The sequence below is a fragment of the Syngnathoides biaculeatus genome, chromosome 5, assembly GCF_019802595.1.
Source record: "Syngnathoides biaculeatus isolate LvHL_M chromosome 5, ASM1980259v1, whole genome shotgun sequence".
NCBI classification, from domain to species: domain Eukaryota; kingdom Metazoa; phylum Chordata; class Actinopteri; order Syngnathiformes; family Syngnathidae; genus Syngnathoides; species Syngnathoides biaculeatus.
In genome coordinates, this window is record NC_084644.1 from 7,313,418 (window position 1) to 7,339,975 (window position 26,558).

Genomic DNA, 26,558 nt, shown 5'->3' on the forward strand with positions numbered 1-26,558 from the left:
TCAGCGCCCTTCCACCAATGTACTCACTCTCTCGCCTCGGGACATGTCCAAACCATCGAAGTCTGCTCTCTTGAACCTTGTCTCCAAAACATCCAACTTTGGCTGTCCCTCTAATGAGCTCATTTCTAATCCTATCCAACCTGCTCACTCCGAGGCAGAACCTCAACATCTTCATTTCTGCCACCTCCAATTCTGCATCCCGTTGTCTCTTCAATGTTACCGTATCTAACCCGTACATCATGGCCGGCCTCGCCACTGTTTTATAAACTTTTCCCTTCATCCTGGCGGATACTCTTCTCTCACAAAGAACACCAGACACCATCCGCCAACTGTTCCACCCCCCTTGGACTTGTTTCTTCACTTCCTTACCACGCTCATCATTGCTCTGGATTGTTGACCCCAAGTATTTGAAGTCATCCACCCTGGCTGTCTCTTCTCCCTTGGATCTTCCCTCTTTCCCCTCCTCCCCTCTCATCCACGCACATATATTTCTGTCTATCTGTTTTACTTCAGCTAATCTTCATTCGTCTCCTTTCCAATGCGTCGCCCCATCATTCTAATTGTTCCTGCGCCTGCTCCCTGCTTTCACTCCAGATCACAATATCATCTGCGAACGTCATGCTCCAAGGGGATTCCAGTCTAACCTCATCTGGAAGCCCAACCTCGATAATCAATCAATGAAGTTCCTGGTTCGATTACAGTTAGTTTATTGTCAGATGTTCACAATTTTATGCCATGACACCGAGATGACGACAAAAAATCGATTTAGAGTACTTCGCTATTGCAAGGGTTCAAATGGGATCGGAGGGGAGTGGCCGCTGAGCTTAGATCGTCTCAGAACGTCATTAGCGGGTTGCAAGAGAGACTGAACGAGTCACAGAAAGGCATAAAAGTGGAAGTCAAAGGAAATTCATTTGGCCGTTTAACGATTTGTTAGAGAATCGAATAACATAACGAATATCATTCATTTGCTAATTTTCTCCCCATTCCAGAGGACAAACGCTTGAAGGTCAAGCGTTCAACTGAGCTAAACGAAAGGAAAATAGACTTGAAAATGAAAGGGGACTCTGCGTCGCTCCAGCTAACCGCCGCTAAATGTCCACATATTGATTTAGGAAACTGCAGTGTTTGTTTAAGCAAAGAAAAGCAGCCCATTACTGGCGGGCAGCTTGCAGCCTTAAGAGTGCTAATGAGCCCGCTGTGCCCTCTCGCTATCTCTCGGTATCTCTTTAAACATACAATATTGGCTCTGCGAGTATTATAGAGATGTGTCCAGAAAGAAGGATCCTCTGTATAAACAGAAGCCGGCACTCAAAGATGAATTCATTTGAAGGGAAGCGTGCGGTTCAAAGTGAATGAAAAGCCGTAAAGAATCAGATTTTTTTTTTTCCCCCGACTCAAAACACAAACAAGACAGCAAAGCATCTTTGTTGGTTAAGATAGTTCTTTATTATGAAGTGCCACAAAATGCTTTGTGTTCATTGTGCTTACATTGTCTAAATACTGGCTCAAAAGACCCAGGAGATCCTCCCCTCTGCACCAGAGAGTCCGGAATCTCCAGAGATAAAGTGTGTCAGGTATCACTGTACAGCGGTTAAAAACGCCTCAGTCCTTTTACAAACCCCCCCCCCCACCCCACCCCACCCCCATCCAAGAAGTGATTAGTTCGGTCAACGTTGCGCCCTTCAGCTCGGAAATACAAAAAAAAAAAAAAAAAAAAAAAGAAAGGGGAAAAAAAAAGAAGAGAGTTCAAGCTAGTACAAGTTTTCAATTCTTCTCTACCTGAATTCTAGTTAGTTTCATTGTGCTACTTTCAGAAGGTGGACATGATGAGAATGGAAGTGCTTGAAGTTCTGGAGCTCACACGGGGACGCACAACTGCAACCGATACTGTCACTGGAGGATTCGTGCCGTACAACTGCTTGAAGCTAACTGACGGAAATGTGCAGACTGACAACTTGAGAATAATTGTTGAGACGGAGCGCGATTAAAGTCACCATTTCAGGTCATTTTTTGGGTGGGTGTGGCTAAAATTGGCCCTGGTGACGCACCCCCAGACGTTACACAAGAACTTGAACGACTTTGTTCGGATCAATAGTGATGTGCCGTGAGCAAGCTAGCTGTCCCTGCACCCCGAAAATACACCTCCGCTTCGGATAGTTTGCTGGCATGGCTGCTTTAGGGCGCCTCGTTGTCGGGCGCGAGTGCGTGCACGTCACGTGGAGGACCTCAGGCTGGCGTCACCACTATAGAGTGCCTCGTTGTTGGCTGTAATTGCGCGCATGTCACGTGGACTGACTTCAGCCTGGCGTTACCGCTTTAGAGTGCCTTGTTGTTGGCTGTAAGTGCGCGCATGTCATGTGGACTGACTTCAGGCTGGCGTCACCACTGTAGGGTGCCTCGTTGTCGGCTGTAAGTGCGCACATGTCACATGGACTGAATTCAGGCTGGCATTACCACTTTAGAGTGCCTTGTTGTTGGCTGTAAGTGCGCGCACGTCACGTGGACTGACTTTAGGCTGGTGTCGCCACTTTAGAGTGCCTCGTTGTTGGCTGCAAGTGTGCGCATGTCGCAGAACCTGCCAGCAGAGCCAACAAGTCGGAATTTAAGAGTCTAACTTGATCGTCTATTGAAAATAACGTGTCACATTCTGAGCTTTTTCAGGATATTCGTACGTTTCCAAACGTAAAATGTTCTCTTTGTAATGCTCATGACTGCCACTTGCAGGACTGGAGTGGAACCTTTTTTGGTCTTCACTCTGCTGATTTCCATTGTTATTCCCGTACACTTTTGTCCCCTTTATTCTCAAACTTCACATCCGCTATTAAGCTCCTTTACGGTATTGCATCGATTTCACAGTTGACAAATATTACGACCTTATCTTTTTCTCTGTTCCGTTTGTGCTATTTCCTTTTTATGTTTCGCTTCAGTCTTTCAACAACAACAACAAAAAAAAAGTGCCGGATAAAAATAGACCTACTTCCGCTTTTGAGGCTGATTTTTTTTTTTTTTTTTTTTTCAAAAGGCTCCCGATTAGATCGACGGATGCAACGTAGCCGCTTTATCCAAAACTGCTTTCTTCACAACATTCTCAGAAGTGTTTGTCTTCATATAAGCGTTGTTAGCTTATATCTGAGATGGAGGTAAAAGTAGGGCACAAGTGCATGTTCAGTGCAGAATCTCCTTTTATTCTTCGAACCCTAAAATAACGCTTGGTGATAGGCGGACGGCTAATTGATTAGTCTCCTTATTAAACTTGTGATCTTCGTCGATTAAATAAAGGTTACAAATGCCTGAGGAAGCACTGCAATTATCCTTTGTAAGGGAAGCACTTGTTCATATTAAACCTATTATTTCCAATTGTTGGACGCTTGGCTCGGCCACGGAGCCGAATCAGATAGCGCAGATGTTTTCTCCGGGTCTGTCTTTGCGGGCTTACGTAACACAAATCGTCATTTCCGAGCGCTAATGTTTTTTTTTTTTTTTTGTGCAGTTATGTGTGTCCTCGGTGTGTCTCCAGGGAAGCTCCAGGAATCTACAGCGGATGTTTTTTTTTTTTTTTTGGGGGGGGGGCGCAGAGAGCTGGGTTCAGCTGCACGGCTATCAACAATATGGATCGACACTCATGCATTGTTCAGGGCCCTTATACCACTTGTGGGTTCATCCTATTGCTCGGTGGGAATGAACGGTGCCTGCTGCAGAGTAAGCCGGACTAATGTATAATGGCGACGCTCTAAGCGTGACGGTGCCAGGCCATCCAGCCCTAAGTGCACCCCCCCCCCACCCCCCTCCCCCGGCGGTCTAAGAATGCACGCTTTACGTGCGTCTGAATAATGCATTGCATTTCAAGTCGACCGCAGCGCAACTTCAGCGTTAGCATGCGTCGGCCTCCGCTTCCGGCGGTCGCACCCGCACGTCACCGCCGGCCTTTTGGACCTCGCCTCCCGTGTTTTTCGAGAGGGGGCGTCGTGCACGTTTGTTGGCCCGGGACTGCGGTGGCGACGGGCGTCAAAGCCGGCAAGCCGCTGATCCCAGCTCCTTTCCCCCCGAATCCTACATTAGTTCTACTCACTAAGAGGCAGGCAGTGCATATAACAAGAGAGGAAAGATTTTGTTTCTTTTTTTTTTTGTGTGTTTTGTTTTGTTTTTTTTTGTTGTTCCGCTAACACTACATTGGCATGTTCCCTGATGTCTGCAATATGTTTTTCTTTTTCTGTTTATGACTATAGGTGAAGTAAAACATACCTGATTTTTAAAACTGCTATACAGTAGTAGGTAATACTTCGTAAGATCCTCATAAAATACCATGCATTAATGTGATTATTGCTTTGAAAAAAGTACTACGGAGGCTCTAAGAGAAAAATATTGCCCTCATCTATAGAATTTTGGCGACAAAAAAAAGAAAAAAAAATCTAAAACTTTGTTTGACGTTGGCATAGATTTGTTTTTGTTTTTTTTTGCATGCAAATAAGCGAAAAATAATAATAATAATAAAAGAAATATCACCAAAATGTGGCAAATGCTTTGGCCTGCAGTGGTAGAAAAAAAGAAATAATTTTTTTTAAAAATCAAGTGCAACTGAGTAAATGAAAATAAATAAATAAATACATAAATAAGCAAATAAATAAATAAATATTTTTCTAGCTTAATAGTGGAGAGAATATGGTCACTTGGTGTAGAAGAACAATATTATTAGTATTATTATTATCATTGTTATTACTATAATTCTTACTGTTATTCCTCCAAATGCAAAGGGAAAAAACTCTTTTTGTACGTCGCCGTGCCGAGAGGAACCCCGTCGGCTTGCCGTCATCCCCGTAAAAGTCTGTACCGCGTCTTCGTGCCAGACGGAGGCCATGTCTGTGTCGCCATTGTCTCGATCCAGAACCGGAAGAAGGAGTGAACAGTTTTGTCTTTGTCGGGAAGCGCATGCGTGAAACGGTTTCAGTCCTTTCATCTCCAGGGTGGAGAAATTGTGCTCTCGTCATTGGCTGCAGGGGGGGTGGGGGTTGGGGGGGTGATGTGAGGTGCAGAATGTGAGCATGGAAGCGAAAGCCAGGTCAGAACAAAAAAATAGATCGTTTGTAAGAATAATGGCGATTTAGGTTTGCAGTTTGTTTGTATTTTGTTTTTGTTTTTTTTGCAAGAGGATTTTGGCAGGAGGGGGGAAAAGGGGGGGGGGGGGGTCATGCATCCAGGGGTCCGAGAGGAGAAAAGGGGCCTTTGAAGCAGGCCGACTCGTAGTGCTTGTTCAGGTAACTCTTGAGCGCGAAGGTCTTGTTGCAGCGTTTGCACTTGAAGTGCTTGAAGGCCGAGTGCGTCTGCATGTGAGCGCGCAGGTTGGAGCGGTCTGCGAAGGCCTTGCCGCAGTGGGCGCACCCGAAGGGTTTCTCGCCCGTGTGCGAGCGCATGTGGCCCTGCAAGAGCCACGGCCGGCTGAAGGCTTTGCCGCACACGTCGCACTTGTGCTTGAGGTCGTGCGTGAGCAGGTGCATGGCCATGGCGGGCATGGACACGTACACTTTGCCGCAGGTGGGACATTTTTTGGCCAGCTTGCTGTCCAGCGAGCGGTGCGTCTGTTTGTGCCGGCTCAGGTTGGACGAGGTGGCGTAGGTCTTGCCGCACTCGTTGCACGTGTGCCTCTGGATGCTGCGCGGGCTCCCCATGGCTTTCCGCCTCGAGCGGCCGTCCGTGATGTAAAAGGCGTCCACCGAGTAGCCGTCGCTGACCGCCGCGTCGCCGTTGATGTAGCCGTCGGTGAGCTCGGAGCCCGGGCTGTCGGGGGACTCCGAGTCCGGGGCGCCGTAGTCGCTGTGAATGCCGTCGTAGAGCGGGTCCGGGGACGGCACCTTGATCCCGCCGTCGCTCTCGCCATCGTACGCCGACGGGCTGATGTAGTCGCTGATGTAGCCGGCTGCGAGGCGGAAACAAAACAAACGGTCGTCACATCGCGGGGTCCTGCATTCAAAATGAATAGTGTGAGGAATGTGCTCACAACTGTACAGTATATCTGGTTATTCATCTTATATTTTCACTTCATTTCTGCCTGGACTATTGCACAAACTACAGTTCATTTGAATACAGGTCGACTTTGTACTAATGACTCAACTGCTTTTGTGCTCCTTTGAGCATAACTTTTTGAGAAAGGGAAAAAGGAAATGTGAGCTGGTTTTCACGCTAGACCCTATTTTTTTAAAATTGCAATATTCATCACAAAGAAAATGACATTGGGCGTCATTTTTGTCCAATATTATGCAGCCCTACTTTTGAACTCTGTTGTGTCTTTTTTCTTTTTTCTGATGACAGACAGCCCTGCTAGTCGACTTTGTGATGATTTGGACTTTTTGAAATGATGAAAACATTGCTTTACAGAAAAGTGAAGAGACAAACCACTGTGAAAATGAGAATTTTTCATGTTTTAGCCCCTGGCTTTACTTTGGACTTGTACTTTTCCAGTTGCACAAGTTTCCGAGCGGGCCGAGCCAATAAAACGCAATGTCGAGTAAACACACCAGCGATTGATAATCAGGATTAAAACGATCCAATTTCACAAGGTACTATTTACGCGTGTATCCTCCTCTTGTTATTATTGTAATTTGAGGCCTTTTTTCACACGCTTTCAACCCTTCAGTTTATGCGGTGATGCAGCTAATTTGTGCATTTCTTGTAAGAGCCACACGGGGGCACTCGAGCGGAAAAGGTAAGAGTAAAAACCGGTGGAATATATGTGCCGAGGAAGTGACTTTTACCGGTCTGGCCTTGTTAACGCTGCGCTAGCGTGATACTGCCGTGTCGCAGTGATTTTTACCGGTATGTTTTTTTTAACCGGCCCTGTTAGCGCGGCGCTAGTGTTAGGATTAGTGTGGCACCAGCATTAGTACGGTGTCGCTAGCTTTGAACTCTCTGTCTACCGTCTTTCTTTGTACATATTTCGTGTTTCAATGTGGGGACTTGTGGCTTTTACACACCTGCGGCGTATGTATGTACCAAATGGTATTTCCTTTACAAATGTACTGGGCAAGGCTTATAACCAGGTGCGCTCTGTAGGCCGGGAATGACGGTAACACAACAGAATAATTGCTTTGTGTTCAACTAACCAGGCCTACATTTCATTCTGAGTGAGTAATTAAAAAAGGTGATTATTAATCAAATCTTGAGACATTTTGGGACATTTTAAATTTTAGTGGTGTGCCGTGAATTTGGAGCAGTAAAATTTGTGAAACAATTCTGTAGACCTCAATTATAAATTAACCTTTAAAATAGGCTTGGAATTATGAATTGTTATACTCGGTAGGCTCCACTTTGTTGCAGCACTCCGTGTTCCTGCCGCCCAATGTTTCCTTTGGATAACAACCGATGTCCACATCCGATGTTTGTTAGCATGTCTCGTCCGATGCAGCACGGTTGTCCCACGTTCTTTATTGGCGTGGAGAAGCAAGGCAAAAACGACCGAGACGATACTGCTCAGTGCTAAAGCGACGCTGGTCGTCATAAACCTTGCATCGTCAACCTTCAACATCGACTGTATGGTTTTGAACAGACAATCAGCGTCTAATTGATATGATTCTTTCCAAATCTGGAGCCTGTAAACAAGGAATTACGCTGTCCACTTTGTGCATACGTTTTGTTTTTTTTTTTTTTTAATGGCGAGAGGAGCGTGCGCAGGAGATTTGTGAGCTGCAACGAACCTTTCTAGTCTGGCAGCCATTTTATTTGGGAATAACGCATAATGCGCATGGTGAGAAACAAAATTCTAAAACATTCCAAACATTAAATGCACTGCATAGTCGTTTTAGTTACTGTCAACAATCCGCCCGACGTCGGCACTCAAGCTGTACACGTTTGAAATATTTACAGTTGACTCAAACCAATCAGACTCATAATCATACCTGTGGAGACCCCGTAACAGCGGAACATTTATGATTTGGGGGCGTGGGAGGGATTCCCAGTGGCGAGCGAAAACGCCGCAAGCACAGCAATGTTGACGCCACACATAGAAAGGCCGGAATCAAAGTACGAGACAGAGGCGCTAACCACTTGTGCACCGTGCCGCTCTCGTAATTTAGCGTGCAACAACAATTCAGCCATCCAACTTGTAGCGTATATGCACGCTATCAGATATAACGAAATTACATGTTTTCGTTTTATGTAATCAGCTTAACAGATTTCGTTCCTGGTTTTGTGTACTTGGAATATAATGAGCGTCTGCATTATATTAAATCGTCCAATTGTTGATGTTTGCTATTTGACAATAATGCTAGCCAACCTGTACAACAGCAAAGTAATATTCTATATGGATCCTCCAGGAAGTCAAGTATGACAGCGCCCCCCCTCGGCCTCCCCCCCTCCCTCTCCCAACTGTATCCATAGATAATTTAACGCCTGAACATACCTCCTCTGGCTCTTTCAAGTAATGTCTTTTTAAAGTCACGGATCGTCTTGTCGCGCTTGAAGGTCGTCAGTTCCGCGCCGTGCGCGTTTCAAAGTACAATCAGCCGGGTTGGTTGACAGCGTCGGCGTGCAAATATACGTGGGGGGGGCGACATTGCGACCACTCGGGCAACTCGATGAGATCCAATCCAAGATGAGAACTTTCGAGTGACCTCGACTGCCGGGTGACTTAATGAACAGTATTACGATACGATATAATATGACAAGCGGCCCTCACACTTGAAAAACAGCATAATTCTCTCTAACATGTGCATCTATTAACTTTTTTATGATGCCAGAATAACTGCTGTAAAATATGAAGAAGATGGGTCGATTTCTCTCGGTTGTAAAGTTAAACAAATGCTAAAGGGCAAAGTACTGTAAAGCTGTCTAATGCGCTGCTTGTAATTCATATTTTTAGCGATGTAAACGTTAAGGGAGTAAAAATAAGTTAATTTCGTCGTGACATGATTCGTTTTTTTTTATTAATTGACCTATTTATCGGTTGTCTGAATTTTATCCTGCCAAATTCCAAAAACAGCATCAGCCTCCATATCAGATCTTATTAAATACCAAAAGCTATAAAAAGCTTTGTTATGGCCAAAAATCTTTTGCAGTTTTCTCTTTAGGAAGGGTGGCACGGTGGTTCAGCTGGTAAAACGTTAGCCTCACAGTTCTGAGGTCCTGGGTTCGATCCCGGACCCGCCTGTGTGGAGTTTAGCATGTCCTCCCCGTGCCTGCGTGGGTTTTCTCCGGGCGCTCCAGTTTCCTCCCACATCCCAAAATCATCCAATATTAATTAGACACACTAAATTGCCCCTAGGTGTGATTGTGAGTCCGGCTGTTGGTCTCTATGTGCCCTGCGATTGGCTGGCAACCAGTTCAGGGTGTACCCCGCTGTCATGAGTCAGGCTGGACCACGGCCAAGAGGGGGCGTGGCCACTGCTCATTTGCCAGTTCGTTGTGCGTTGTGCCCTGAGTTTGTGAGTTCACTGACAGTAGGAATCTCCACCACTGAAAATAGTGCTGAGCTATCCTCGTCACAGTGTTTCTGTGCCACCTCAGCTTGAATAAAACTACCCCTAACATCATGTCCTCGTCTTGGAGTCCTGCATTTAGGTCCATCCCCGCAACGGAGGTTCCTGACACCCGCCTCCTACCCGTTGACAGCCGGGAGAGGCTCCACCACTCCCCGCGACCCTTGTGAGAATAAGCGGCTAAGAAAATGGATGGATGGCTGATTAAGATGGACTCCTGTTCTTCCTCATCTGGAAGCACTCTGGAAACGTGTTTGTTTTGATTTTAGTGATTGTACTCCACATGAAGTGGTCTGGGTTTTGCGTTGCTGTTATTCAGCTCGACGTGACCCCCCCCCCCATCCCACTTCCATACGCCCCTCCCACCCCGCCATCCGTGCAGTCCCGTTACGCACAAAGCAACACGAGGGAGATCTTAATTATTCCCAAGTGTGCTTCATCCGAGCAGAAAGTTGCTGCTAAGGCGCAGGCGAAATCCTGCACTGCAGTCAACGTTACCACCACGTGAAGCTCGGAGGCGTAGGGGGGGAGGGGGAAGAACTAGAAAAAGGTAGCGGGGGGACTGCGGGTCGCGTGTGAAGCCCCACAAGGCTTGTTAGCCTCCACATGATGAATACGCCACTGATAGATTTCTTTTTTTTTTTTTTTTATATATATATCTTCGCGCGGGAAGCAAACGCTGATGCAAGAAGGTGTCAGTGGCGCCCGGGCGGGGGCAGGCAGACGTCGACGTCGGGGGGTGCGTTGAACTTCGCGGCACGCAACAATGAGTCACGCTGCTGCCGGGAGGGGGGACGCAACAAGAATGGGGCGGGCTCAGGCGTACCGGCAGCTGCCTCCAAACGTGGTCATCGGGCACAAATCAAACTTGTTGAGTCACACCGTCAGTCTGCGCTATCACGGAACTTATGCGAGTGTTATCAATTATTCAAACCCGTGAACGCTTGGCAGGAAGTTAAAGGGGTGTGTCCACCATGAGCGTGCGCCCAAGTGTGCAAAAAAAATGATCGACAGTCACGCCTTCAGTATCTGATTGGTTGTTTTTCCTCAGGGACAGTGGTTTCTTGTATATCCAATGAGATGCACACATGGCTGTTTTGTTTCTCCCACAAATCAGACATCATAATGTATTAATATGTAATAATAATAATAATCATGTAATGTACTACTCTTTTAACAGATATGACTCAAAAAAAATGTTTTCAATCGCAAACTCCCCCTTTAGTGCGAAGAAATTAACCACACAATGAATTTCAAGTTAGAATTTGAGACATTTTCTCACACAGGAGAAAAACAAGTTCATGGGTCAAACCTAAAAAAAAAAAAAATCCTAAAACTTTTTTTAACTCTACTGAAAATATGTCCATTGTTTTTTTCCATGATATTAACAGCCAAAGAAGCATAAAAAAAAATCTTTTTTATGGGTGTCATAAATTTTACTTCTTACTACTCTTGCAGGCACGGTGGCTCAGCTGGTAAAGCGTTGGCCTCACAGTTCTGAGGTGCCGGGTTTGATCCCGGACCCGCCTGTGTGGAGTTTGCACGTTCTCAACACGCCTGCGTGGGTTTCCTCCGGGCACTCCGGTTTCTTCCCACATCCCCCAAAAAACATGCAACAATAATTGGACACTCTAAATTGCCCCTAGGTGTGATGGTGAGCGCGGCTGTTTGTCTCTATGTGCCCTGCGATTGGCTGAAAACTAGTTCAGGATGTACCCCGCCCTCCTCCCTGTTGACAGCTGGGATAGGCTCCAGCACTCCCCGTGACCCTCGTGAGGATAAGCGGCAAAGAAAATGGATGGCTAGATACTGCTCTTGCAAACCAAACAATCTCCGTTAACTTTTGTGCTTGGCAACTCTGTCTCTTCCTCTTTTTCAATTCTTCCATTCTTCTTCTTTAACCCAGAATGAGCAGTTCGAATTCTTTGACGCTGGCCGCGCCGAAGTCTGGCGGAGGTCTCGCGTGAGATCATGCACGAACAAATTTGGGCGCACGTTTGTCCCCGAAAACAGTCTCCAAATACGGAATTGCGCAAGCTCAGGGGCGTGTGACTTTATGCAGCTTCTACTGTACGCCGAGTGTTTACTACTTTATAAACACGCAGGTAATGAAGATCACTGCCACAAGCCTGTTGCGAATCTATTATTAATGAACTTGGACTTTAATCCAATTTTAATATTATTTTGGATGTGTTTTCCTCTCAACTGTTTGTATTGTGACCTTCAGAGGTGCCTGTAAACAAAAGGAATGACTATTATTCTTATTTAAATGAGGCATGAAGTGCAAAATTGAAATGTTTGTTGCGATAAGTGAGCACCTTTCTGCTGTTGATCTCCTCAAACCACATTTAGTCCGTTTCGGAGGCGGCCTGTTGAAAATCAATGAATCATGGGAAGGGTTGACTTCATGGGACTTTCTCGCTAGCATCCACTTTTAAAATAACTCCACCGGGAGGGTGCTCTACTCAGTTTGGCGCTGCGCCGTAGCTACGCGGTGAAGCGCTCCCCGTCCGGCCCACGAGCAAGGCAGTCGAGCCGATTGCGGTCACGCGTGTAACGTGATGTGTTCCCTCACCCGCCGAGGAACCAACAACCGCGACTTTTTGCGGCCCGTGGCGACCCTACCTTTGTCATGCAGCCGCAGGCTGAGCTCCGTCCTGGGCCGGTAGGCGTTCTCCAAATCATCCCCGGTGGAGAAATCATCCAGTTTCACCTTTTTCACCAGGAAAGACCTCGGCATGGTGGTGCGACACACACACACACACACACACGCACACACGAGTCCACACACACACGCACACGCGCGCGCACCACCCTGGAGCGAGCTCGTCAAATAGTTGCGGTGTTTCAAATTTTGGGAAGATATTGTTGATAGAAATTCCACCACTGGCTCCTCCTCCCGCTCCTGCTCCTCTTCCTCCTCCTCCTCCTCTTCCTCCTCCTCTTCCTCCTCAGGGAGAGCAGCAAGTTCAGCACCGGACAGCTCCCCTCGCGCAGTTTGCTGGGCAGCGCCTCACGTGCGGCGGAAAACAAATGGCTGCTCGGCGTTCAGAGAAGAGGAGAGGAGAAAGAGGGATGGAGGGAATGGAATTCGGAGGCAAAGCCGCGCGTCCCGGTCCCCGGCGGGAGTAGTCCTCAAGTCCGCCCGGCGGCTCTTCGGCTCATGGCTCAGTCCGACCGGGTCCTCGCACCGTCTCTCGTCTCCCTGCCGCTTCCCTCCCTCTTCTCTCCTCTCCGCTTTGTGCGGCGAGCTGCTCCGTGCGTGTGTCGTCCGACGATCAGCTGACTGCATTTATAAAGGAGAGAGAGAGCGAGAGAGAGAGAGAGAGAGAGGGCGAGAGAGTGAGAGGGGTACATAATGAAGAGATGGGGGGAGAGAGAGAGAGAGAGAGAGGGAGTCCAAGGAGTGCTTAATTTAATTCATCCCTCCTCTCCAGGGAGCGGTGACTGGCCCGGATGATTTATTGAAGCTGTTAAACCCCCCCACCCACACACACACACACTTCATTTTGTATTTTTCTATCTTTTTTCATCACTCTCTTCATTTTATTTGTTTAAGACAAAGCGGTATATTTTGAAGCGTCGGGGAAAAAAACACAATATTTGTGGATTATCACCGTTATATTCCCCAGTCACAATCAGAAATTGATGCACGTTTGTCAAGGTCTGCCAAAAGTGCATTCAATTTGATATTTTTGTGTTTTTATGACATCTTTCTGTCGCAACTGCTGTCTTTTATTTTAGGAGCAAAAACGTCTTGTTTTGAGCGAAAACGTCGGCCAATGGAATTCGTGTGAATTGGCTTGATAAGATTCTGAAAATCAGCTCACGTATTATGTCTTGCTAAAAATTTCGGGGGGGGGGGCAAAGTAAAATAAACAATAAGAGGTTATCATTAAAAAAACAAATTCACTTTGTACGATCTTGCCCTTTTGCAGAGTGGCTATGGAAGGAAATATGTGCCACCAGGATTTGAATTTGAAATGTAAAGTGATCACATTTTCAATAGTTGCTACAATTCGCTGCCTGAAATTCACCGTCTGTGCCACCAGGCAGGGTTACTTCAGGTCAGAACCGAACGGCCAGCCAATCGCAGTTACGCTTTCTTGGTCACGTGACGTCACATACGAAGAAAGCGTAACTGGATTGGATGGCTGTTTGGTTCTGACCTGAAGTAACCCTGCCTGGTGGCACAGAGGTTGAATTTCAGACAGCGAATTGTAGCCAGGCTCAGATGGAAAAAGATGACACGCTGTGGCGACCCCTAACGAGACAAGCCGAAAGGAAAAGAAGAAGAAAAAGAATTGTAGCCAGGCGGCACGGTGGATCAGCTGATAAAGCGTTGGCCTCACAGTTCTGAAGTCCCGGGTTTGATCCCGGACCAACCTGTTTGGAGTTTGCGTGTTCTCCCCGTGCCTGCGTGGGTTTTCTCCGGGCACTCCGGTTTCCTCCCACATCCCAAAAACATGCAACATTAATTGGACACTCTAAATTGCCCATAGGTGCGATTGTGAATGCGGCTGTTTGTCTCTGTGTGCCCTGCGATTGGCTGGCAACCAGTTCAGCGTGTACCCCGCCTCCTGCCCGTTGACAGCTGGAATAGGCTCCACCACTTCCCGTAACCCCCGTGAGGATAAGCGGCAAAGAAAATGAATGGATGAATTGTAGCCAGTAGAATTGTTAACATTGAAAAGTTACACAGAAATACAACTATTGAAAATATGATCACTTTATCCCAGTGGCACATATTTACTTTTATATGTGGCCATCGTGTAAAGAGCATTGCCTTCCTACGTATGTCACAATGATTACATCCATTGTTGAACAAGTCTTCTTTTTTTCCTTTCGGCTTGTCCCATTAGGGGTTGCCACAGCATGTCATCTTTTTCCATCCAAGCTTATCTTGTGCATCTTCCTCTCTAACCCTAACTGCCCTCATGTCTTCCCTCACAACATCCATCAACCTTTTCTTTGGTCTTCCTTTCTTCCGCTCTTTTGCCTGGCAGCTCTATCTTCACCCCCCCCCCCCTTTTACCAACATACTCACTCTCTCGCCTCGGGACATGTCTAAACCATCGAAGTCTGTTCTCTCGAATCTTGTCTCCAAAACATCCAACTTTGGCTGTCCCTGCAATGAGCTCATTTCTAATCCTATCCAACCTGCTCACTCTGAGCGAGAACCTCAAACATCTTCATTTCTGCCACCTCCAGTTCCGCTTCCTGTTGTTTTCTTCAGTGCCACCGTCTCTAATCCGTACATCATGGCCGGCCTCACCACTGTTTTGTAAACTTGGCCCTTCATCCTCACAGAGACTCTTCTGTCACGTAACACACCAGACACCTTTACAAGTGATTGATTTAATCATTAACATTGGAAGAAACTACACGAGCATTTTAAAGATACCCAAACACCCAATTAAATGTTTACATTTTATCATCTGCTGTATTGCGTGATTAATTGGTGACTCTAAATTGCCCGTAGGTGTGATTGTGAGTGCGGCTGTTTGTCTCCGTGTGGCCTGCGATTGGCTGGCGACCAGTTCAGGGTGTACCCCGCTTTCTACCCGTTGACACACGGGATAGGCTCCAGCACTCCCTGTGACCCTTGTGAGGATAAGCGGCCTAGAAAATGAGTGGATGAATATATTGCGTCTTTCCCAATTTTTTTCCAGGTGAATCCAAGCAATCACACCTGCGCCCTGTGTGATTATCGTGATTGTGCGTAAACGGAGCGCGCGAGAGCCGTGAGAATGATCCGGGGTCATTTCTGCAAAGACGACGACCGACTAGCCTGTCTGTCGGCGTTCCGTAACGAGGGCGACAATAAGCGAGCAAGGGAAATCGTTGATGACCCAACTATCGTTCAATTTCATCACAATCAGTGTGTTTTGGAGACCTCGCCCCTCTTTGTCTTCAAGGTCTGATGGACATAACACCAAAATAATAAAAACATGCATACTATTTAAAAAGAATCATGTTGATATTGGTCTAATGAAAGCAGAATAAAAATGAATTTTGCCGTAGCTTTCACGAGGCACCCGTCAGAAAGTCGGCGGTCATCTGTTCAGGCCGGGATTAATTTCAGCGCTCGTCTTTGATCTGCGAGGAAACCACTTAAAGATGAAGAATTTGCACTAATGTAAAAGTTGGGGCACGACTCGAGCTAAAACGTTCCGAATCGTCCGTCCCTCACCTCGCCGAGTGTCACTATGAAACGTGACCCATTTTTTTTTTTTTTGGGGGGGGGGGACTTCAGATTTGCCCTTTTGCTTTGGGAGAGAAGAGAGAGACACTTTTAAGGCGCACGTCAAGGATTCTTGTTGAAATGACTGCGTTGGGGTTCATCAGGGAGCAGATGAAAGGAGAAAGAAAAGACAGCCTGAAAGGGTAACGGGGAATTATTATTTGGATTTAGTTCTAGCTCTTCTTGTCTATGTTTTGGGGCTAAAAGGATATGTATTTTTGTATTTATGTAAAATGCAGCATATTACTGTAGGTGTAGTGTGACTGTGGCCGGTCGGGTCCCACTTCATACACGGAAACATTTATTTATCAAATATGACATGGGATTTTTGATGTAGCATTACGACACGTGGAATAGAATATTATTGTGAATGATATTGTCAGTCGTCATATTGTTCTGGCCAGCCAGGACCAAGATGGAGCTCCGTCAAAATAAATGTAATTGCTGACCCTAAGGAGGATAAGTGAGACAGAAAACGGACTTTGTAGTCAGTCCTGGGGGTGTCAGCTTTTCGTGGGGGAGGGGTTTGTGTGTCCCGATGATCCAAAAAGCTGAGTTGTCTGGGATTTTTATGCCAAGAGGGTAACGTCCGTCCTCCTTCGGGTCGGAGACGGGTCCTGACCAATGTTCCCTCTCATTTTTGACGTGTCTGAGAAAACTCACTAAGCCCGTGAGCGCCCCCTTTGACCACCGTGAGCAACATCAGACGTACGCACTGTGGTCAATCAGCGTCATCCATTGAAGTTTCACGGCTCATTACAAGGTTTAGATTACATTCCCATCAGAACATTTTGAAGAACAATTTTGTGTTTTTGCTAACTTACACTAAAAATGTCAACAAACGAAAAAATACATTGCAATACAAATACATAACAAGCCATCTATTAACTATAAAATTGAAATGTCGCTTCCAACTTTGTTTCAATTTTTTTAACCCAAAATTCTGTTTTTCTTGGTGTAAAACTGAATTATTGCTTGCAGAATATCTTTCGCAATGCATGTTGAAAGCTGAATGATGCTCCCAAACAGTTTTAGAGATAATGTTATGTTACCTCCTATATTTAAAATACAGAATTAGTTTGTGTGCACTGTATTGTATGTGCTTTCATCCTTGATCAGGCTGTGCCGAGGTGGAATTTTAACATTATCCACCATCTCATCCTGTATGTTCTACTTTTGCTTCAGACCAGACCTTCTTTTTTATTAAAAAAAAGAGAAAATCTTTTCCAGTTTAAGCACTTTTTCTTGTATTATTCACATACCCCGGTGTTTGTAATTATGAGTGTACCCCTTTAAAATGGAAGTGTGTGGGGGGCAGGTAAACTAGGTAGTAGCGTGTGTGGCCGGTCAGGCTGTAATTCACTGGACTGGATCTGTTTTCCTCTGCGCTGAGAGTGTGCGACAAGTGCACAAATGCGCAGTTGCGCAGCTTGGAGGCAACATTGCTCCTGACTGTCATCTTTGCCTATGCACCAAACAGCAGTTCCGAGGTCCCACCTTTTGTGGGAGTCCCTGGACCCCTCATCCTCCCTGTTCTGGTCGATTCAGGGGTGCTGGAGAAGAGGGTGTACCAGGAAGTGAAATCTCGGATTCAAGAGGAGTAGTCTAGTTTTTGTTCTGGCCGTGGAAGAGTGAAGCAGCTCTACACCCTCATCAGGGTCCTCCAGGCGTCCTTGGAGTTTGCCCAAGCATTTAGGGAAGGCATTTGATTGTCTCTTGGGGAGTCCTGCAGTTGGTGATTTGGGAGTATATTCTACAGGACCCGCTGATAAGGGGTGTTCAGTCCCTGTACGACTGGTGTCAGAGTTTAGTCCTCATTTCCGGCAGTGTGGTGGATTAGTTTCCGGCGTAGGTTAGACACCACCAAAGCAGCCCTTTGTCACCAAGTCTGTTCATAACTAAAGCTAAAGCTACTGCCCTCTGCGACCCGACCGTTGATGGGTGGATAGTTATTTGGAGGTCACATGATGTGGGGGAAAAAAAATGCTGGAACCTTCTGAACAAGGAATCCTGAGTAACAGACTGTTGAAATTCTGTGAAAATACAACCGTCAGTCCATCCAATGACCACAAAAGAATGTTTGTTTGAAAATTGTTTTTGGAATTTGGGAAGAATCCGCAGTACCCAGAGAAAACCCAGACAAGGACAGGGAGAACACGCAGAGTACCCAAACGAAGGCCAGGACTGAGATCTTGAACCCCGAACTTTAGAACAGTGCGAAACACTGACGCACCAAGCTGGCATAACACTACTCAATATTTTTTTTTTTTTTGTAAATTTAATTTAACCACTTTCAGGGTGTGTGCATGTGTGCGTGTATGTGTGTTGTTACCAGTCCATCTGTTGTCCTTAATCAGAGGAAGAGCAGATGAGGTCCATCACCCGGAGACTAGCTCAGGGAGGCCCAATTAAACAAAGGAAAACTCGCGTACACACACACACACACGCCTCTAAATCACCTGTCAACCCACTAAAATAACTTACATATTTCTTCATTCGAGGGTGCACGAACACCCACATGCGTTGTACATAAAGTGCATAAACACTATACGCAACATACAGTTGAATAACTACATAAATGTGACTCTACGAGCCAGTAGAAACACTTTGAATTCCAGTTTGAGCACAAGATGGAGAGAAATCATTTGATATTTTCAAGATTGTGTTTTATTTATCTCGGGTAAAGCGAGGAGAGACAGACGATAAATAGTTCATGCCGACTTCTCTTGGCGATTAGAGTGAAGAAGTGGATGTTCTCGGCCCTCTTTGAATTTGCCCGTAACGGACGGACGCCCGTGAAGCCGCTGCCCAGCTGGTCTTCGTAGGTGTGCGCGTTGGTGTGTCTGTTGTGTGTGTGTTTGTGCACGTTGGGGTTGTTGGGGGGTGGGGGGTGGAGGGTTGTATTCAGCGTATGGTGCATACGACAGCACAGCAGCTGCTGCAGGGTAGCTTGGACGCGGCCTATCGAAATCCATTGTGTTTAGCAGCTAACGTCCGAATGCACTCACTTAGCACCAAAGCCGATCACACTCAGAATCCTCATGGAATTCATCCATCCATCCATCCATTTTCTACCGCTTTTCCAGGTCGGGTCGCGGAGGAAGTAACTTCAGCAGGGATACCCCGACTTCCCTTTCCCCAGCCACTTCTTCCAGCAATTCCAGAGGGATCCCGAGGCGTTCCCAGGCCAGCCAGGAGACAAAGTCTCTCCAGCGTGTCCTGGGGTCGTCCTCGGGGTCTCTTTCCGGTGGGACGTGCCCGGAACGCCTCACCGGGGAGGCGTCTGGGTCGCATCCGGATCAGATGCCCCAGCCACCTGATCTGGCTCCTCTCAATGCGGAGGAGCAGCGGCTCGACACTGAGCCCCTCCCTGATGACCGAGCTTCTCAACCTAATCTCTAAGGGAGAGCCCGGACACCCTGCGGAGGAAACTAATTTCGGCCGCTCGTATCCGGGACCTTGTTCTTTCGGTCATGACCCACAGCTCATGCCCATAAGTGAGGGTAGGAATGGAGATCGACTGGTAAATTGAGAGCTTCACCTTTTGACTTCGCTCCCTCTTTAGCGCAACATAGAATTCCGAATTCAACTTATATTCTCACTCAGCCTTTGTTGTCTTCCATTTGATCTGTTGCCCTGTTGCACTGATTGCGCTTCATCACTCCACACCCAAATACATATTTCTGTTCTCCCTGCGTCTTCCGTGGAGGCGGGCCTTGATGCGTTGCGGGCTAAAGCTTCCTCGGCTCCGCAGCGAAGCTAAATATTGCTGAGCCGCTCTTCTCGTCAGGCGCAACAATAACGCACAAAGACAGATGCACGCGCTCGCGCGCACTCGCGGAGGCACGCGCAAAAAATGCTGGTCTAGGGGAGAAATGTGGCCTGTTTCTATGCCGTTTTGATGACGCGCGCTGTACCCGTGAACCAGAATGTAGCGTACGTTAGCACGGCAAAGTGATGATTTCATAAAAAGCCTTCTTGAGCTGAAATATTTGGGTGCGCAGCTGCTCCGGCATCGAAATGAACATTTCCTTTTGTGCCAATGTATGAAAAACTTGAACACACCGATCGGCACGATGCAGCGCGCTACGACATTCGCATTTTGACACATTCATACCAATTGCACGCAGTTTTTAGGAAACACTTGCACTGCGTTAGCAATAAGTAAATAAATAATCAGTTAAGTAGCCGAATTTGCAGGAACTGCTTGTTTTTTCTTGGATACGGACGTACCGTGTACGTGCAGCATAAACTCCTTCTAGAACACATTAAATTGAACTTTGTGCGTTCGGTAGACGCAGTCTTGGTTGTGCCTGGTTGCCAGATCAACTTCCTCAATTTCCGCACGATTTGGCCCGTACAGACATTTAGAAAAGCGAGCCCTCCCGTCCATCTCTGAGCAGCCTTCAAACAAATGAATATGTTCATTTTCCACATGGCGGTAGTCGTAATCGCTGTCACTATCTGACCCGGCGGACACGCTGCATTATTCACCGTGTGATGATGAATTATGAGATTTATTGGTCATTTTTAGAGCGGATCCGCTCCGGTTAAGAGCGGACCATCTAAACGTAGAATCTTTGCGATAAATCCTTTACAGTGGGGGATTCATCAGCTCCCCTTCCCACCAAATGGAACAGTTTTGGTTCACTTTGGTGCAAAATGGTCGGAATGCAATGTTTACTTCTTGAACGATGAACAAAATAACCTTTTGTTGTGTCGTTTTTTAAACATTTTTACACATATGAGCTAAGCTAAGTTAATTTAAGCGAATTTAAGGGCCCATACAAATATGAACACAGCCGGCAAAACAAAAGAAATTCAAACGGCATGAGTGACAAACGTCGAGGGTTGTGTCCAACGGTCTAGCCTCATCCAAGTCCTCAATCCGAAACTTTTTCCTCCAACACAGGCCGCGCTAGCAGTTGATCGTCGCTAGCGACCTCGTCTTCTTCCTGGTGGTCCAACACAGGCCTCGCTAGCTGGTGTTAGCTTGTCGCTAGCATCCTAGCAAAGTTCCACGCGTCCACTTAGCCTCTGTATTAGGGGCTAACTCCACCGCGTTACGGCGTGATTTGAGTAGTCCACTGAACCGGTACACTATCAAAATTGAACTGTGAGCGGTCTTTGTCGAACACGTTGATCAATGTGTCAAAATGTCCGCGCTGAACTTTTCTTTTCTTCAAGCCAGCACTCTTACTTCGCATTTCATCCCGCTTTCTCTCTCTCTCTCCCGTCCCCCTCCACACATCACTTCCTGTCCTTGTCAAACGCTGGTTAAAATAATAAAACGACAAACTTAAGTATTTCTTTTCACCAATTAATAAAACACATGAAAATCCCTCCAAAAGAAAATCAATTCAGCACACACTTTAACAAATATTCCACCACCTTGTATAAAGAAAACCTACAACCTAATTGCTATCCTATTCATTTTAACTTTTAACTGTAGCAATTTTTTAACCGGGTTACATCTGCTTGTATCAAACCTGGTCGATGTCACACCCCCGAAAACCCCCTACCCCACCGTGATTGGTCGGCTCGTCATTTCTGCACGCAACACTGTAAAAGTGCCGTCCATATACTGTATTTTCCGCACTATAAGGCGCATTCTGAGACTTTTTTTTACATATATAAGGCGCACCTGATTATAAGGCGCATAGAATAGAGGCTACAGTAGTAGTAGTAGTAGTAGTAGTAAGTCCTTTCGGCTTGTCCCGTTACGGGTCGCCACAGCATATTTGTTTGGCACAGTTTTACACCGGATGCTCTTCCTGACCCAACCCCTCTGCATTTATTCCATCCATTTTTTTCACCGCTTATCCCCGCGAGGGTCGCTGGGAGTGCCGGAGCCTATCCCAGCTGTCAACGGGCAGGAGGCCGGGTACACCCTGAACTGGTCGCCAGCCAATCGCAGGGCACATCGAGACAAACCGCCGCATTCACAATCGCACCGAGGGGCAATTTAGAGTGTCCAATTACCCCATTCACAACAGGCATCCATCCATCCATTTTTTTGCCGCTTATCCTCATGAGGGTCGCAGAGAGTGCCGGAGCCTTATCCCAGCTGTCAACGGCCAGGAGGGGTACACACCGAACTGGTCGCCAGCCAATCGCAGGGCACATGGAGACAAACAGCCGCACTCACAATCACACCTCGGGGCAATTTAGAGTGTCCAATTAATGTTGCATGTTCTTGGAATGTGGGAGGAAACCGGAGTGCCCGGAGGAAACCCACGCAGGCATGGGAAGAACATGCAAACTCCACACGGGCAGGTCCGGGATTGAACCCGGGATCTCAGAACTGTGAGGCCAACGCGTTTACCAGCTGAGCCCACCGTGCCGCCCTCTGCATTTAATATTGATCCATGTATAAGGCGCGCTGGATTATAAGGCTCACCGTTGGCTTTTGAGAAAATTAAAGGCTTTGAGGTGCGTGTGAAAATACGGTAAAACTCGAGGGCCGCACCACCATTACACTTTCATATTAAGGTGGGGCCCACAAAATATCATCTCACGGGCCGCAAATGTCCCACGGGCTGCGTGTTTGAGACCATTTCATTCCTATTTGATATGCATTGGCTCCAGAAAGTTGCGCGAGTCTGCGGTCCTACCTAGCATCGTGATTCAAAGATAATCATTCATCATTCCATCTGTACCGCGCGGGCTTAAACTGGACCGTCCCACTTAGTGGAATTAAATAGCCCGGAGACAAAAACCTCTAACTGTTATGTATGTTGTAAGCACCGCGGATATCCGTTCCTTCATGAAAGCGCCCGGCCGATTCGGCGGAGCAACCGTCGTGTCTTTGTGTATTTCCGTAAACTCCCGGTGACCCACAGTGAGAGGGCCATTCCTCTTCCTCTCGCCATCTTGGGGTAATTGCGTGAATCAGGGCAGATTGCATTTAGGCAGACATCTGAGCGGTGAGCTGGCAGGGTAACAAATGGCCTGATAAGCAGCACCACGCCGACGCTGAAATAAGCACCCCCCCCAAAAAAAAAAATCATTACCTGGCCCGGACAGGCCTATCCCGCCGTGTCACATGCGATAAAGAGGGACATATTTCGGAGGTGGGGTGGGCGGCAGAAAAATGAAGGGAGGGATAAAAGAGTGATGGAGTAAGTAAGAGACTAGTGGAAACATTCCAGGAGACATTTTCATTTGTCTTCTGGAGTGATCCATTTATTTGTTCTTCCTGAACAGAACTGAGGCAGATGGAACTCAGTTAAACATCACAGTGGAATCCCGTCAGAGGAAGGGAGGGGGGTCGTGGGACGGGGGGTGGGGGTGGGAGCGTCACACAGGAACCGTTTGCCTTATTTTGCTTCCATTAGCCGGTCTGAATCATATTCATAGACGCGAGCCTATGGATGGTCGCACTTTGCATTCCAATATTTTTTTTTGTACTCGGGAGGATTTTTCAGGCCAGGCTGTCATGAACAGAAATTATGTTTTGGTCAACAATATTTTCCATCTTTGACAAACGATAATGGTGGAGGTGATTGCATATTTGAGGTCATTATGCTAACTTTGGAAATGACATTGCAAACTTGCAATTATGATTATTTTTTGGGGTGAGTAAGTGGCCAAAAAATACTAAAAGCTAGATCCACTCCACAGCAATTTCCCCAATTTGTAGTCTTGTTTTTTTTTTTTTAGGATTCTTATACCGTCATAAAAGGCCAACATAGTTTTCATATAATTACAACTATAATAATCGCAGTTTCCATTTCTTTACTTAATAAAATAATGACTTTATTTGTCAAGGATTTACCCTTTAGTTGCCTTTTATTGCGTCAAAACAAGTCTGACTTAGTTCTCGTAAAATTGCAGTTCTGCGTATCGGGGAATTAATTACGACCTTTTATAATAATTACTCATCTGAAGATACACTTCTTTTATTCCTTGTTAAAAAAAAATAGCATTTTTAATGAACAATTTTATCATTTCAAGTCTCTGTAATAAATTATCATAAAAAATTAATACTATTCTGCTAATATTTAATGAATTTAAGAGCATTTTTGTAATTTTTTCTTATGTGCACTCTTAATGTTTATCCTGTATTTTGCCCCAAAATATTTTTTATGTTCAAATAATGTAAAATTGCATCCTCACAATTTTTCGACTTTAACTTAATGAACTATAGTACCAATAAAAGTCCAGATTTATTTTCATATTACCTCCTTTGCTTGAGAAGTGAGATTAAGATTTTTCTTTTCCAACAAATAATAAATCCATCCATCCATTTACTTTGCCGCTTATCCTCACGAGGGTCACGGGGAGTTCTGGAGCTTATCCCAGCTGTCAATGGGCAGGAGGCGCGGTACACCCTGAAGTGGTTGCCAGCCAATCGCAGGGCAATAATAAATACATTATTACTATTATAAATTCAGACAACATTCTTTTCAGTGTGGCCTTCATATTATTATTTGACAAAAATAGCGTAACGTGGTCCACAGATTACAAATCGGTCAAAAGGAAGTGAAAAAGAAATTGCACTCTTCCTCTTCTCCATCGTCTTCCTCATCTCCGAGTCAATCCACGATGATGCGATTTCATTCTTTGTTTCATCTCGCGCACGAGCAATCTGTTTTCTGCACGCCCCTCTTCTTTTTTTTTTTTTTTTTCTCACGTATGAACGTACGCAACCCCCGAGGCGACGCTCCGGCGCCGGTCGCGATGTTCCATCAGGACCGACCCAAACCATTCCAACACACCCGCGCGATGAAAACGTTTGCGCGTTGCCTCGACGCCGCTCAATCGGCTTTATTAGCCCCCAAAAGACAAAGAGATTCTAAACATGACAACGAAACCCCCGGTGAAGCCATTACGTGCGCCGATCTATATTTTTATGTTCAGCCGATGCGCTTTTCAAATAAAGCGATAAGCTGCTTCAGTTCCGGCGTTTTTATGTTTTCGCCGATGTACACAACATTGAAGTCGCAGAGAAGACTTTGTGCACTTCAGCCCCCCCTGCGGCGTTACTTTCCCCTTCTAGAAGGCGACGGGGAAAAAAAAACAAAAACATGACATATAGTCAGAAATGATCTACAGTAGTGCAGCTTTTATATTAAAAAATATATATATATAGATATATATATATCTATATATATATATATATAGCATCTCGGGGCACCTCGGAGGATCAGCTGGTGAAGTGTTGGCCTCACAGTGCTGAGGACCCAGGTTCAATTCCAGACCCACCTGTAGGGAGTTTGCATGTTCTTCCAGTGCCTGCGTGGGTTTTCTCCGGATACTCCGATTTCCTCCCACATCCCAAAAAACATGCAACATTAATTGGACACTCTAAATTGCCCCAAGGTGTGATTGTGAGTGAGGTTGTTTGTCTCATTGTGCCCTGCGATTGGCTGGCAACCAGTTCGGCGTGTACCCCGCCTCCCGCGTGTTGTCCGCTGGGATAGGCTCCAGCACGCCCCGCGACCCTTGTGAGACTAAGCGGCGAAGAAAATTGATGGATGTATGGATGGATTTTATTTATCCTGTAGTCTTCCCTGCAAAAATCCAGTGGAGAAAGAATTTTAATTTAATCTTTTCAGTTTTTCCCTTTTTGAATTTTGAGAGGGGTTAACCACAAAGATGAATGTCCGGGTAGGTACACCGCGCGGTGCGGACACCTGCCTCACAGTCGACTGGTTCTGGGTTTGAATCTGCGATTGTGGAGTTTGCGTATGCCAGTTTCCCACAAAAACACCAAAAACATGCGTGACACTGTCGGTTCATTGAGGATTCTCAATCAATCATCCTCGTGAGGATGAGCTAGAGGCTATCCCAGCTGTCAACGGGCAGGAGGCAGGGTACAGTCTGAACTGGTCGCCAGCCAATCGCAGGGCACATAGAGACAAACAGTCACACTCACAATCACACCTCTGGGCAATTTAGAGCGTCCAATTAATGTTGCATGTTTTTGGGATGTGGGAGGAAACCGGAGTGCCCGGAGGAAGCCCACGCAGGCAGGGGGGAGAACATGCAAACTCCACACAGGCGGATCCGGGATTGAACCCGGGACCTCAGAACTGTGAGGCCAACGCTTTATCAGCTGATCCACCGTGCCGCCCTCTTTAAATTTACACATCCAATTTATGAGCTACTTTTGGAATCAGAAATCAAGGAAAATGGGTTCTTCGACTATTGTTCATATTTGGTAACACAAAAACGCTTGCGATATCTCAAAGTTGTCATTTATGACACGGGAATTTGAAATTTTAACAAAAATCCTGGAGGTTCACCCACACACGATTCGCCTTCGCGGGCCACAATAAAGCATATGGCGGAATAGATCTGGCCACCGGGCCTCGAGTTTGACACCAGTGATGTAAGTGAATCGCTGCCTCGTATTCAATTCAAGATGGACGTCGGAAAACGTTTTTATCTGTGCCCGGTCGGACATTACTTACATAAATGAGGTGGAACAGCGGGGCTCGCTAACGGAGAGGAACGGTGCGGCGAGGTCCGTCTCCGGGGTTTGCGCCCGCGTTTGCCGCGCGAAGACGTCGCCGCCGTGCGTTTCGCTCGGCCGTGACCTTTTACAGATGTCGGGGGATGCGGGAGCGGACGCCGTACGTGACAACATCCCCGTTGCAAGTAAATCATCTTTTGGTCTGAGACGCCAGAAATGCCGTGCTAACCAATGCAAAGGTCATTGCGTGCGTTTCCTCTTGAAGACACGGTTGAAAAAGAGATATATATATGTTAGACTCGCGGAATGTCATACAAACACAGATGACATATAAAAACAAAATTCATTAATTATTAATTAAGATTACATTGAGTATTTTTTTTCCCTTGCATTGCAAGCCAGGTCAGATACTTTTTGTACACATTAG

At 46.3% G+C, this 26,558-nt stretch overlaps 1 protein-coding gene and 1 long non-coding RNA gene across 2 annotated transcripts in view; one reads left to right on the forward strand and one right to left on the reverse strand.

Moving 5' to 3' along the window:
- LOC133500602 (uncharacterized) overlaps window positions 1–26,558 on the forward strand; it is a 166,012-nt gene that overhangs the window by 112,966 nt on the left and 26,488 nt on the right. The gene's annotated exons all lie outside the window — the stretch shown is intronic.
- On the reverse strand, window positions 5,187–12,207 carry LOC133500599 (transcriptional repressor scratch 1-like). The gene is made up of 2 exons (XM_061819498.1): window positions 12,093–12,207; window positions 5,187–5,914 (listed from the first exon to the last, which is right to left on the reverse strand). Exons 1-2 carry the CDS (start codon window positions 12,205–12,207, stop codon window positions 5,187–5,189), a joined length of 843 nt encoding a protein of 280 aa, XP_061675482.1.

Coding starts and splice junctions, on each gene's coding strand:
- LOC133500599 (XM_061819498.1), bottom strand. CDS start 12,207: ATGCCGAGGTCTTTCCTGGTGAAAAAGGTGAAACTGGATGATTTCTCC. Junction 5,915..12,092: donor CCTGCGGCTGCATGACAAAG/GTAGGGTCGCCA, acceptor TCCGCCTCGCAG/CCGGCTACATCAGCGACTAC.